General features: G+C 42.1%; 1 protein-coding gene across 8 annotated transcripts in view; it reads right to left on the reverse strand.

Annotated features, from left to right (window-relative positions):
* LOC122558192 (transcription initiation factor TFIID subunit 4) overlaps positions 1–15,218 on the reverse strand; it is a 370,919-nt gene that overhangs the window by 170,728 nt on the left and 184,973 nt on the right. For all 8 annotated transcript variants that reach the window (XM_043706504.2, XM_087995688.1, XM_087995691.1 and 5 more), the window contains exon 14: positions 14,324–14,380. In XM_043706504.2, coding sequence (XP_043562439.2) covers positions 14,324–14,380 — 57 coding nt within the window. The remainder of the gene's footprint in view (positions 1–14,323; positions 14,381–15,218) is intronic.

Below are 15,218 nucleotides of genomic sequence, written 5' to 3' on the forward strand. Positions count from 1 at the left end.
GAGTAAGGTGAGGGCCCATGGTGTTTGAGGTGAGCTACTGGCATGGATTGAGGATTGGCTGTCTGACAGAAGGCAGAGAGTTGGATAAAAGGTTCTTTTCAGAATAGCAGCTGGTGACAAGTGGTGTCCCGCAGGGTTCAGTTTTGGGGCTACAGCTGTTCACTTTATATATTAATGATCTGGATGAGGGGACTGGGGGCATTCTGGTGAAGTTTGCCGATGATACAAAGTTAGACGGACAGGCAGGAGGGGAGGTGGGGAGGCTGCAGAAAGGTTTGGAGAGTTTAGGAGAGTGGTCCAGCAAATAGCTGATGAAATTCAATGAGAGCAAATGCGAGGTCTTGCACTTTGGAAAAAAGAATACAGGCTTGGACTATTTTCTAAACGGTGAGAAAATTCATAAAGCCAAAGTACAAAGGGATCTAGTCCAGGATTCTCTGCAGGTTAACTCGCAGGTTGAATCCGTGATTAAGAAAGCAAATGTAATATGTTATCATTTATCTCAAGAGGTTTGGAATATAAACGCAGCGATGTGCTTCTGATACTTTATAAAATTCGACACTGAAGCAGTCTATCTTCAAATGCGACAAGTCCTGGATAATATCCAAGCTTGGGCTGATAAGTAGCAAGTTAAATTTATGTCACACAAATATCAGACAGGGTAACCACTGCCCCTTGACATTCAGTGGCGTTTCCTTCAGTGAATCCCCCACTGTCAACATCCTGGGGTTCCTATTGATCTGCAACTCAAATGGATTCACCATATAAACACAGTGGCTACGAGAGCAGATCAGAGACTTGTGATGAGTAACTCACCTCATGACACCCAAAACCTGTCCACCATCTACAAGGCACAAATTAGGAGTGTGATGGAATACATCTCACTTGCCGAGATGGGAGCAGCTCCAACAACACTCAAGAAACTTGACACCATCCAGGTCAAAGCAGCCCACTTGATTTGTACCCATGTGCACAGGCACTCACTCCCTCCACCAGCAGCACTTAATGGCAACAGTGTGTACTATCTATGAGATGTACAGCAGAAATTCATCAAAGATCCTTAGAGAGCACCTTCCAAACCCCAACAACCACTTTCGCTTAGAAGGACAAGGAATGTACATGGGAAAATCACAATCCCTGCAAGCCGCTCCCCATTCTGATTTGAAAATATATTTTTTTCCTTTACTGTGGCTGGGTCAGAATCTTGGAATTCCCTCCCTAAGGGCATTCTCGGTCTACAGACAGTACATGGACTGCAGCGGTTCAAGAAGGCAACTCACCCCCCACCTTCTAAAGGGGCAACTAGGGACGGGCAATAAATGCTGGCCCAGGCAGTGATGCCCTTGTCCCATGAGTGAATAAAAATAAGGGGAAGATGCTTTTGAGAGGATTAGCTCAAATAACATAAGATAAATGTGAGGTGTAGCATTTTGGTAAGGCAAAGCAGGGCAGGACAAAGTGGAGCGCCTCATGGATTAGTGCTGGGTCCACTGCTTTTTGTCATTTATATCAATGAATTGGATGTGAACCTAGGAGGTACAGTTAGTAAGTTTGCAGATGACATCAAAATTGGAGGTGTAGTGGACAGCGAAGAAGGATACCTAGGAGTATACCAGGATCTTGATCAGATGGGCCAATGGACCAAGGAGTGGCAGATGGAATTTAACTTAGATGAATATGAGGTGCTGCATTTTGGAAAGGCAAATCAGGTCAGGACTTATACAGGTAATGTTGGGACCCTGGGGTGTGTTGCTGAGCAAAGAGACCTTGGAGTGCAGGTTCATGGCTCGTTGAAAGTAGAGTTGCAAGAGTTGGGAGATCATGTTGCAGCTGTATGGACCATGGGGTACAGGTGCATAGTTTCTTGAAAGTGGAGTTGCAAGTAGACTCAGAAGAAGGTGTTTGGCACACTTGCCTTCATTGGTCAGAACTATTGCAGCCACTTTTGGAATGCTGCATACAATTCTGGTCACCCTTCCATATATCTGCAACATGACCTCCCAACTCCTATATTCAATGCTCTTACCAATAAAGGGAAGCATACCAAATGCCTTCTTCACTATCCTGTCTACCTGCAACTCTACTTACAAGGAATTATGAACCTGCACTCCAAGGTCTCTTTGTTCAGCAACACTCCCCTGGACCTTACCATGAAGTGTATAAATTCTGCCCTGATTTGCCTTTCCAAAGTGTAGCACCTCACATTTCTCTAAACTAAACTTCATCTGCCACTCCTCGGTTTATTGGCCCATCTGATTATTATCCCATTGTACTCTGAGGTAACCTTTTTTGCTGTCCACTACGCCTCCAATTTTGATGTCATCTGCAAACTTACTAACTGTACCTCTTATGTTCACATCCAAATTATTTATATAAATGATGAAAAGCAGTGGACCCAGCATCGATCCATGTGGCACTCCACTAGCCATCGGCCTCCATCTGAGAAGCAATCCCCCCACCTCCACCCTCTGTTTTCTACCTTCGAGCCAGTTCTGTATCCAAATGGTTGGTTTTCTCTGGATTTTATGATGCGGAGGTGCCAGTGTCGGACTGGATGAACAAAGTCAAAAATTATACAATACCAGATTGTAGTCCAACAGGTTTATTTGAAACCACAAGCTTTTGGAGCCTCACTTTTGAAGACTAGCTACTTGAAGAAGGAGCGAGGTTCCAAAAGCATATGGTTTCAAATAAACCTATTGGGCTATAACATAGTGTTATGTGATTTTTGATGGTATTCCATGATCTAACCATACTAACCAGTCTACCATGAGGAATCTTGTCAAACACCTTACTGAGGTCCATATTGAACATGTCCACCATTCTGCCTTCATCAATCTATTTCTTCAAAAAACTCAAATAAGCTGGTGAGACAGGAGTTCCAATGCACAAAGCCATGTTGACTATTCAAATACATTAAATCCTGTCCCTCAGGATCCCCTCCAACTTGTCCATCACTGATGTCAGGCTCACCAGTCTGTACTTCCTTGGCTTTTCCTTGCCACCTTTCTTAAATAGTGGCACCACATAAGCCAACATCCTGACTTCTGGCATCTCACCTGTGGCTATCAATGATACAAATATCTCAGCAAGGGACCCAGAAACCACTTCTCTAGCTTCTCACATTGTTCTAGGGTACACCTGATCAGGTTCTAGGGATTTAATGCCATAAGACCGTTCAGTCTATCGAGTCTATGTCGCAATTTAATCATGCTGATGGGCATTTCAACTCTACTTATCCACACTCTCCCTATCGCCCTTAATTCCTTGTGAGATCAAGAATTTATTAATCTCTGCCTTGAAGACATTTAATGTTCCAGCCTCCACTGTGCTCCGTGGCAATGAATTCCACAGGCCCACCACTCTCTGGCTGAAGAAATGTCTCCTCATTTCTGTTCTAAATTGACCCCCTCTAATTTTAAAGCTGTGCCCAGCAGTCCTAGTCTCCCCGCCTAACAGAAACAACTTCCCAGCGTCCACCCTTTCTAAGCCATGCACTATCTTGTAAGTTTCTATCAGATCTCCCCTCAACCTTCTAAACTCTTAACAAATACAATGTCAGGATCCTCAGACATTCATCGTACGTTACAAATGATGCTGAACGTTGTACAATCATCGGGGAACATCCATAATTCTGACTCTATGATGGAGAGAAGGTCATTGATGAAGCAGCTGAAGATGACTGATCCTAGGATACTCCCTTAACGTCCAGATGCAGAAATGTCCTAAAGCTGAGATGACTGACCTCTAATCATCTTTCTATGTACCAGGTATGACTCCAGCCAGAGAGGAGGTATGCCCCTGATCCCGATTGATACTAGTTTTGCTAGGGCTCCTTCGTGCCACACTTGGTCGAATGTGGCCTTGATGTCAATGGCTGTCTCTCTCACCTCACTTCCAGAACTCAGCTCTTTGGTCCATGTTTGAACCAAGGCTGTAATGAGGTTGGGAGATGAGTGACCGAGGTGAAGCCTAAACTAGGCATCATTGAGCAGGTGCAGCTTTATAGCACTAGTGATGACATCTTCCATCACTGTACTGATAATCAAGAGTAGACTAATGGGGTGGTAATTAGCCGGGTTGGATTTGTCCTGCTTTTTATGTACAGGACACATATGCGCAATTTTCCACATCGTCGGGCTGATGCTAATGTTGTAACTGTACTGGAATGGTTTCCTGCAGAGACCAGAGAGCAAAGAAAGAGAAAGCACTTCAAAATAAAAACAATTGCTGCTGGGTTACTCCAATAAGGTCATTCTTCTTAAGGTGTGGTAAATCACTGATGTCTGATCAGCTATGATTTAAATGAATCATCAATGTGCACAATATGACTATACAACAGGGGGCTTCACTCCAGCAGGACATACTCCAATTTGATCTATAGACTATATTTTAAAACGTCGTATTGCACTAAAGGCAATATCATTCTATCATGTTGGACGGTGCATTAATAGTTCTTTCACTACAGTACAACAGGAAGGGAAATTTTTCTCACTTTTCATTAAAGGAGAGTTGGAATATCTTCCACAGTGTGACACACAGAATTCCTATGGGGTTTGCAGTCGAGCATTTTCTTTGCATTGAATTTCATTTTGGAATTTTCATCCAGTTCTTTTCATTTCACAGACTTACACAATACTTTCCTGGAAAGAGAGAGAGAGAGAGAGAGAGAGAGCGAGCAAGCGGGATTGTATATATTTGTGCATTGTGGATCTTTCCTAATGTAGATGCATTGTCAGTTGACAGGGAAACCAACGTTTTAGCATCATGGCAGCAGCTCTGAAGTGGGGTTCAATGCAGATTTTTTCATTCATTTATGTATGTGGCAATTGTTGGCTGGCCAGCATTTATTGTCCATTCCTACTTGTCCTTGAGAAGGTGGTGAGCTGCATTCTTGAACCGCTGTACTCCAGTTATTGAAGTTACATCCATAATGCTGTTCGGCAATAAGTTTTAGGAATTTAACCCAATGAAACTGAAAGAAGGGTGATACATGTCCAAGTCAGAATGGCAAGTGGCTTGGAGGAGAATTTGCAGGTAGTAGCATTCCCATAAATCTGCTGTGCTTGTCCATTTGGCTGGCAGTAATTATGGGTTTGGAAGCTGCCACCAGTGGATTCAATATTAATTGTGTGAAAGATGCTGTAAATAGGGGTCTACATCTTCCCCATTGAGAATTAGGGAAAGCTAATGGGGCTAAAGGCAAATAAGTCCCTGGGTCTAATGGGATTCATCCTAGAATATTTAAAGGAGTAGCTAGAGAGAGAGTAGATGCAATGGGAGTAATCTTCTAAACATTCTTAGATTTTTGAGAAGTCCCAAAAGACTGGAAAACTGCCAACGTAACGCCTTGCTTCAAAATGGGAAGAATACAAAGAAAAAGGTAACTACAGGCTATTTTCCTAATAATAGACCACTGTTATCAAGAAAATGTATAAAGGATGCAATAGTAGAAATTAGATTATACAATAAAATGAAGCATTGTCAGCACAACATCATGAGGAGAAATAACACCTCACGAATTTATTAGAGTTCTTTGAGGAGGTAACAAGCAGGGTAGATATAGGGAACCAGAAGATGTAATATATTTGGATTTCCAAAAGGGATTCAATAAGGTACTGCACATAAGGCTACTTAAAATCAATAGTATTGGGGTAGCATGAATAGTGGATTGGCTAACTAATAGAAAACAGAAAGTTGGGATAAGGGAGGACATTTTTGAGGAAGGTATTCTGTTACTGGAAGAGTGCCACAATTATTTACAATGTACGTTAATGACTTGTATAAGGAAAGGAAATTTACTATTGACAGGTTTATGTATGACACTAAATTAAGTAGGAAGGGATCCAACACTGCATCGTTATGCAACCAAACATGAGTTCAACACTTAATGCAAAGTGACCAGCCTTGCATGTGAATGCTGCAGTAAGTGGTGGTCATGGTGAGGGCAGGGTCAGTAATTCTCCTTGATTCACTCTAGTTTACAGGGTAAAGGTGCTCCCAAACATGCTGTTAGGATGCTTCAGAGTTGTGATGCAACAACAATGAAGACTTTGCAGTACGTTGCATTGAGACCAACACTGAATGGCCTGTTCAATTTGATTAGCTTGCTCAGCTATTTTAGATCGCAGTTTAGAATGCACAACATTGTTATGATCCTGGAATCAAACATATGACTGATGCCCTTTAGGGAACGAAACTGCCAGCCTTACCTGGTCTGGCCTACAAGTGACTCCAGACCCATAGCAATGTTGTTGACTCTTAACTTCCCTCTGGGCAATTAGAGATGGGCACTAAATGCTGGCCTAATCAGTGACGCCCTCATCCCGTGACTGAATAAAAAAAGGTTCCCTCCCAAAACAACATTCATGAACCAGATTGGATTTTACAACAATGATGGCCACCACTACCAAGGCTAGCCTTTTATTTCAGATTTATAAATGAATTGAATTTAAGTTGCCTAGAGGCTGTGATGAAGTTTGAACTCACACCTTCGGATCACAGGCCCTTGGATTAGTAGCTAATGCTAAATTCCTAGTCAGTTTCCATTAGAAGGCAGATTTGAAACCGTGCTGTGTGCATCCAAGGAAGCACACATCAGACATTTCCAGGTACAATTCCTGTTAGGCAGTCATAGCATACAGACAGTGTCCTCAGTGCCACTGTTATGGCAAGAGTGGGGGTATAGCTCCAAGAGTTTCTGCTCCTGATGAGTGTGGAGTTACCCTGGCCAGAATAGTTTCAGATCTGACAAGAGATTTGAGTCAAGCATCAAACCGCAGTATGTAACAGCAAGCTCACCACAGCTGCATAACATGGCTGAACAAAATAATATGTCGAGAGTGTGGTGCTGGAAAACACAGCAGCTCAGGCAGCATCCAAGAAGCAGGAGAATCAACGTTTCAAACATAAGTTGTTCATCAGGAATATTGGCTTTTAGGCACTTTCTCCTGAAAAAATAACATGCATACCAATGGAATGTTGGCTTATAGGCCTGGTCTCCAAGGGAGATTATACGACTGCTGTACAGAGTTCTGCATGCTCTCAGTTTTGAGCATTTTTGCATGGTGGGTGGCAGCATAAATTCACCAGAATGACAATGGGCAAATCGCTTAGCTCTTGTTCTTTTCAATACAGAAGATTAGGGGTTGATCTAGACAAGGTTTTTTAGATGATTAAGAGATTTAACTGGGGTGGGCTATAAATGCTATATTATGATATTGCTACAATCAGTTCTGAAGAAGGATCACTGGATTCTGAAACATTAATTCTGTTTTCTTTCTACAGATGCTGCCTGACCTGCTGTTTACCCAGCAATTTCTGATTTACAGCATCCACAGTTCTTTGGGTTTTTTTTGTTTAATAAATGTTATGATTTTGTCAGTGACATCTAAATGCATAAATATGTAGAGGAAACAGAGTTAGAAGAGACCAAAACAAAGAAACAATGCTAAAATGTGATGTCAGGAAATAGTTCTTCAGCCAGTTATTTTCTAACAAAAAACTATGCTCAAGCTGCAAGTCAACTAGCATTTAAAAAGTGAGTTACTAGATTGTTCAGCAAGAATATTAAAAATTATGAAAAAAGGGATAAATGGAGGTGACATGCATTTCAATCATAACATAACTGCTCAAGTGACTGAATGGTCTCCTCCTGTTCCTTCGAACAACCAGTTATAGACTCATGTAACACGGAAACAAGCCCTTTGGTCCAACCAGTCCATGCCGACCATAATCCCAAACTAAACTAGTCCCACCTGCGTGCACTTGGCCAAACTCACTCCAAATATTTCTTATTCATGAACTTATACAAATTTCTATTAAACATTGTAAGTGTCCCCACATCCACCACTTCCTCTGGAAGTTCATTCCACACACGAACCACTTTCTGTGTAAAAAAGTTGCCCCATGTCTTTTTTACATTTTTCTCCTCTCACCTTAAAAATATGGCTCCTAGTCCTGAAATCCCTCATTCTAGAGAAAAGACACCTATCATTCACTCTATCTAGACCTACCATGATGTTATAAACCTCTGTAAAGTCAACCCTCAATTTCCTACACTCCAGTGAAAAACATCTCAGCCTATTCAGTCTATTTTTATAACTCAAAGCCTCCATTCCTACCGACATCCAGGTAAATATTTTTTGAACCCTCTCCAATTTAATAATATCCTTTCTATAACAGGAAAATCAGAACTGGACACATTACTCCAGAAGAGAACTCACTAATATCCTGTACAACCTCAAAATGACATATCAACTCCTCTATTCAAAGGTCTGAGCAATGAGGGCAAGCATGCTAAATGCCTTCTGAACCACCCTGTTCATATGTGATGCGAACTTCAAAGAATTATGGACCTGAGCCCCTAGGTCTCTATGTTCTAAAACACTACCCAAGGCCCTACTTTTAATTATATAAGTTCTGCCCTTGTTTGTCTTATTAAAACAGTTGTGCTTGCTAAGGGCAACATTTGAAGAATGATCATTGAAGGCTGGCCCGATGCTTGAGACAGGCTTGCAAGGCATGCAGCAAATTAATTTTGAGCCATCACTCAGGAAAGAAAAGGCCGTCCTCTTTAATGGGAGTCATGATTTGGAGATGCCATTGTTGGACTTGGGGTGCACAAAGTTAAAAATCACATAACACCAGTCCAACACCAGGTACTTCCACATAAACCTATTGGACTATAACCTGGTGTTGTGGGATTTTTAACTTTTTACATCCTCTTTAGGACATGGAAGACTATTGTTCAAACTCTTGAACAAAGTAGAAGTTTCAGACTGAGTCTCAGCACCAACAGCAGCAGTCACTGCAGGAGCCAGCTTTACCACATTTCACTGGTTCCCCAATCTTTTGTCAAAGAAATGTTTCTCATATCAGGTTGCCGAAAAAAATTTGGAAAACCTTTGTAGATTTTAGTCCCACAATCCCTCTTCAGCTACAACCATCTGTGATAAATTTATTGTGGTCAAGATCATTTTCAGGCTAAGTATTACTCAATATTTAGCATGTAACTACGGTAGTTGAATCAATCAGGATTTAAAAGGGAACTAACAAACAATTGATACAAGTTTGGAGTGGGAGGGGAGGGATTCAGCTGTCACTGCCCACAGTGGTCCAAACAACATTGCTTGGACTAGAAAGAAGGTTCTACAGAAAGATTTGAACAGTTTGCAGCTAAATTAACAAGCAAAACTTCCAAGGTTGGCTGGAGAGCAAAGTGCTGTAGAGAGAGCTTTAAACTAAATGGAAGGGAGGGGTTAGGAAATAAAGGCTTACAAAGCAAAACGATATGGCAGCATTAAAAGGCAAGTATTTAAATAACAATGTCTAGGATTGACTGGAAGGGACAGAGTGTTTGAACATCGAAAAATAACAGCAACTCAGGTCAAAGGGGGAAAAGAAATGGTAAAAAGGCAAAATTAGAAGCTCTTTATTTAAATGCACATAGTATTCAGAACTAAATAAATTAATTAAGGGCGCAACTAGAAATTATGAGGATGAACTTATAGCCAAAATGGTGGCAAAATGGTGACAAGAAAATCATAGCTGAGAACTAAATATTCAAGAGTATGTGACTTCTTAAAAGGATGAGCAAGAAGAAAGGGTGATGGTATCGTGGTTGTGGGTATGCTCACTGAGGTAGGATGTTGATTTGCAGATGTTTCGTTCCGTGTCTAGGTGACACCTTCAGTGCTTTGGAGCCTCCCGTGAAGCTCTGCTGGACTATGTCTTCTGGAATTTGTTAGGTTCCGTTTCTGCTGCTTCCAGTTGCCAGTTCCAGTTGTTCATTGTAGTGGCCAGTACATTGGGTCCAGGTTAATGTGCTTGTTGATGGAGTCCATGGTTGAGTGCCATGCTTCTAGAAATTCTCTAGCTGCCCAATGTTTAGCAAATGGAAGCAGCAGAAACATAACCAAATAAATTCCAAAAGACACTGTACAGCAGCACTTCACGGGAGGCTCCAAAGCTCTGAAGATGTCACCGAGACAGGGAACGAAACGTCTGCAAATCAACTTCCCAGCTCGGTGAACATAACCATAACCACAACAACCGGCACCTGCGCGACAAATCTTTACACAAACCTTGAACACCTACGGGTGATGGTATAGCACTGTTGGTATGGGATGAAATAAGTACAATTGCAAAAACTGATCTTGGACTGGAAAATGTGGAAAGCATGTGGGTGGAAGAAAGAAAGAAACAGGGAAAAAACACACTGGTGAGAGTTGTCTACAGGGTCCCCTACTGTACTGCTTTATAGTGAGGCAGAATCAGGAGGCCATGAGGACATGTAAAAAAGAAACCATACTAACATGAGTGGCTTTAATCTTTAGCTAGATTGGGAAAGTCAAACTGGCAGCGGTAGTCACAAGGAAGAATCCAACCAAGGATCAGGCTATTTTTGATCTGGTCTTGTGTAATGAGACAGGTTTAAGAAATGATTTCAGAGTGAAAGATCCCCTGGGGAACAATGATCATAAGATCGTAGAATGTAGCATTCAGTATGGGGAAAGTCATGATTAGATTAGATTACATTACAGTGTGGAAACAGGCCCTTTGGCCCAACAAGTCCACACCGACCCGCCGAAGCGCAACCCACCCATACCCCTATATTTACCCCTTACTTAACACTGTGGGCAATTTAGCATGGCCAATTCACCTGACCTGCACATCTTTGGACTGTGGGAGGAAACCGGAGCACCCGGAGGAAACCCACGCAGACACGGGGAGAACGTGCAAACTCCACACAGTCAGTCGCCTGAGGCGGGATTTGAACCCGGGTCTCTGGCGCTGTGAGGCAACAGTGCTAACCACTGTGCCACCGTCATGAGCTACAACTTTTCAAAACTTAAATAAGGGTAATTATAAAAGAACGAGTGCAGACTTAGTTGGAACTTGGAATGGCTTTTAGCAGCAAAAATGATTGAGAAAGAATGACAGACACTTTAGAAAATAGTTCATGAGGCACAACAAGGAAAAAGAAGATTCTATGAATGAAATAAACAAACCATGGTTAACTAGCGAAGTTAAGGATAGCAGTAAATTGGAAGAAAAAATACAATGTGACAAAAATTAATTTCAAACCAGGGAATTGGGAAAATTTTGAAAACCAAAAGATGACCTAAAATATGGAGAAAATAACTTATCTGGTAAATGTGCAAATGATATATGTATGGACAGCCTAAATTTAGACAGTAAATCCATAAGAAAGGAAAAGTGAGGCCAATGTGAACATAAACCTGCTAAAGCATGAGTTTATGGAAATAATAAACGGGAAATGAGGAAATAGCATAGGAGCTGAATAAATACTTTCCATGGTCTTCAAGGTAGAAGAGAATAATGGATTTCTTATGAAAGAAGGTTCAATAGATTGGGCCTGTACACATTGGTGTATAGAAAAATGATGTGTGAAGATTCAAGGCTGACAAAGAGATTTTTAAACAGTAGTCAATGGGTATTGGGAGAAAGCAGGAAAGTGGAGTTCAGGATTACCAGATCAGCTGCAAACTCATTAAAAAGCTGAGCCACCATAATCAGCCAAATTACCTACTTCTGCTCCCATGTCATATGGAATGAGTTCCATGGTTCCCACTGACAGCTGTGAAGCAATGACATAAATCCTGATTGGGATGATATGTCACTTAGAGGGTGGTTTGCTGATGGTGTCCCCGTGCATTGGCTGTCCTTATTCTCATTGATAGTACAGGCTATACATTTAGAATAACGGGTAAGTACTCAAACTGACAGGACGGAACTAGTAGTGTCCTGCAGGGACCTGTGTTGGAGCCTTAATTATTCACAATATTCATTAATGACTTCGATAATGGCATGAAAAGTCAAACATTTAAATTTGCTGATGACACAACATTGGGCAGCATAGTAGACAGTGTTGGCCACAGCATAAAGTTACAACAGCATATTGATAAACTAGGTGATTAGGCAAAGCTGTGGCAGATGGATCTTAATATAAACAAGTGCAAGCTTATCCATTCCAGACTGAAAATATTTAGATCAGGGTGTTTTTTGTTTAGAAGGCACTAAGTCAAATACAGTGGATATCCATTGAGATTTGGGTGCATAGCTCTTTAACATGCTGCAAATAGGTGCAGAAGGAGGTCAATGGAATGCTGGCTTTCATATCTAAAGGGCTGTAATATAAGGATGCAGACAAAATGCTGCAGTTATACAAACCCCGAGTCAGAGTCAGAAGGTGTAGCGCTAGAAAAGCATAACCGGTCAGGAAACATCCGAGGAGTAGGAGTCGGCGTTTTGAGCATAAGCACTTCATCAGGAATGTGGGGGTGGAGGGTCCAAGGGGGTTGAGAGATAAATGGGAATAGCGTGTGGCTGGGTTGAAGGTAGCTAGGAATGCACTAGATAGATGCAGGTGGGAGGGTGATGGTAATAGGTCGGACTGGAGGGTGGAGCAGATAGGTGGGAAGAAAGATGGACAGATAAGACAGTTCAAGAGCGCAGTGCCAAGTTGGAGGGTTGGATCTGGGATAAGGTGTGAGGCGGGGAGATAGGAAACTGGTGAAATTGACATTGATCTTGTGTGGCAGGAGGGTCCCAAGGCGGAAGCTGAGGTGTTCTTCCTCCAGGAGTCGGGTGGCTAGAATTTGATGGTGGAGGAGGTCCAGGACTTGCATGTCCTTGGCAGAGTGTGAGTGGGAGTTGAAGCGGTCAGCCACAGGGTGTTGGGGTTGATTGGTGTGTGTGTCTCAGAGATGTTCTCTGAAACGTTCCACAAATTAGCATCCTGTCTCCCCAATGTAGAGAAGACCTCATCGGGAGCAGCAGACACAGTAGATAAGGTGTTTAGAGGTGCAGGGAAATCTCAGCCAGTTGTGGAAGGATCCTTTGGGGCCTGGGACAGAGGTGAGGAGGGAGTTGTGGGTGCAGGTTTTACACCTCTTGTGGTGGCAAATGAAGGTTCCGGGAATGGAGGGTGGGTTGGATACAGGCAAAGACTTAACAAAGGAGTCGCAGAGGGAACGGTCTCTGTGGAACACAGATGGAGGTGGGAGGGAAATATACCTCTGGTGGTGAGGTCTGATTGTAGGTGGTGGAAATGGCAGAAGATGATGTGTTGTATCCGGAGCTTGGTAGGATGGAAGATGAGGACCATGGGGTTTCTGTCCTTGTTGCAATTGGAGAGGTGGGGGTTCAAGGGTGAAGGTGTGGGAAGTGGAGGAGATACGCTGGAGGGCATTGTTGACCACGTGGGAGGGGAAATTGCAGTCCTTGAAGTAGGAAGCCATCTTGGGTGTTCTGGAGCGGAATTGGTCTTCCAGAGAGCAAGTGTGGTGCAGGCAGAGGAACCCGAGTCAGTCCCTACTTAATATTACTATGAGCAGATCTGGGCACTACACCTTAGATTTGTTCTTGGAGGGATTTCACCGCAGGTTTAAAAGGATGATACCTGGACTTCAGGGGTTAAGTTACGAGGAGAGGTTGGACAAATTAGGTCTTTATTCTCAAGAATTTAGAAGGGCTGATCTAATCAAGGTATTTAGGATAACAAGGAAAGACTGGGTAGATAAAGATAAATTTTTCCACTGGTTGAAGATTCTAGAATCAGGAGGCACAGTCTAAGAATTAGGGCCAGCCATTCAGGAGAGATGTTAGAAAGCATTTCAATGTTCAATGTTCCTCAAATGGCAGTCGATGCTAATTCAATTGTTACATTTAAATCTGAGATACTAATTTTTTTATTATGCAATTGCATCAAGGGATATGAGTCTAAGGTATGCATATGGAATGAGGCCACAGGTCAGCCATGATCTTATTGAATGATGGAGAAAGTCCGAGGGGCTGAATGGCCTATTCCTGTTCCTATGTTCCCAACAGCTTGGCAATCAACATCAAACAGTAGAAGTAGCAATCCAAACCCAAATCCCATTCCAAGGCTCAGCTGTAAATAATTCCTATAAAACCGTCACCACAGACCAAAACTTAAGAACAACATTCTCATTCCAAAATGTCTAAAAGGATATAAAGCAAAATGAAATATTTCTTCTTCAAAATTAGTAATTCCAGAATAAAATAATCTGGGAATAATCATGTTGTATTACACCATAAGGTAACCATTGTAAATGTTTTAACCTTCTATGAATGACTTCAAACATGACTGGAACTAGCTTGAGATAAGTCGTTATTTGTTGGTGATGGTTGGGGGAGGGTTTTGCCAAAGGGAAGAAAAATGAAGACAACTTTTTACAAGTCTGATTGTTATTAGTGTGACACTAGCACTTGAACATGAAAAATTAATCAGTAAAGCCTAGAAAGATCAAGCATAGCAATCTTAAGTTTTCCTTACCTCCTTTGCTTTCTGCTTTAGCCTCGCATGTTCAGGGTCCTCTTGCCTGGAGCGACTCTAAGCAGTTAAGGAAAGAGAGAGAAAAAAAAGCATAGGCTTTAACAGCTGGTTTTAAAACAATTTATGCATCACAGTGAGCAAAACCTAGCAAAAACAAGCAAACAGAAAAATCCAAGGCATCAAGGGCACTGGGACATACACAAATGCAAATTAAAGCTTACGTTTCTCCAAGTACATCAAAATAGCAGTGGAGGAAAATAATAACTTCTTCATTCTTTCATTTACCGCCTAAATTTTAGTATTCTACAAATATGAAAGCCAGGAATATAATCAAACAAGTATGCTGTTAGACAGGGTTGTGTTGAGCACATAAACCTAACTTTCAAAGTACAGTATTGAGTGCAGTGAGAGTGGGCCGTGCACAGAATGGCAGCAGCTTCTTGATGGTCAAATAGCAGCAGTGGATACTTCAAGATGGTGGTGTCAGTAAGGTGACATGTCAGTGGAGAATAGCTGGAGCAAGATTCCTGACACGGTGGTGGCCTGGCCTGGCAGTGGAGCCAGGAACTCTCTGAGTTCCCTGAGTTAGAAGGGAAAATGTCTGCTCCAGGCACCCCCAAGTGACCTACTTGGGCTACAGAGTTGAGCAGACCGGGTTACACCCATCGAAAGATAAAATTAGGGTGATCAAAAGTACCTTGGCTCCCAGAACTTAGGCCTATCCTTGGGCTGGTGAACTATTATGAAAAGTTAACTCATAACCTGGCCTCCATCCTGGTACCTGTGCATCAACTCTTCAAACAAACTGGTCACGTAGCCAAGTCATTGCTGTCGTAACAATTAAGAAACAGATATCTTCTAAGGTTTTGGCAAACTATGATCCCAAACGAGATCT

Source organism: Chiloscyllium plagiosum, unplaced genomic scaffold, assembly GCF_037043375.1.
Source record: "Chiloscyllium plagiosum isolate Xiang-an unplaced genomic scaffold, Cpla_swu_hap1 HiC_scaffold_17, whole genome shotgun sequence".
NCBI classification, from domain to species: Eukaryota; Metazoa; Chordata; class Chondrichthyes; order Orectolobiformes; family Hemiscylliidae; genus Chiloscyllium; species Chiloscyllium plagiosum.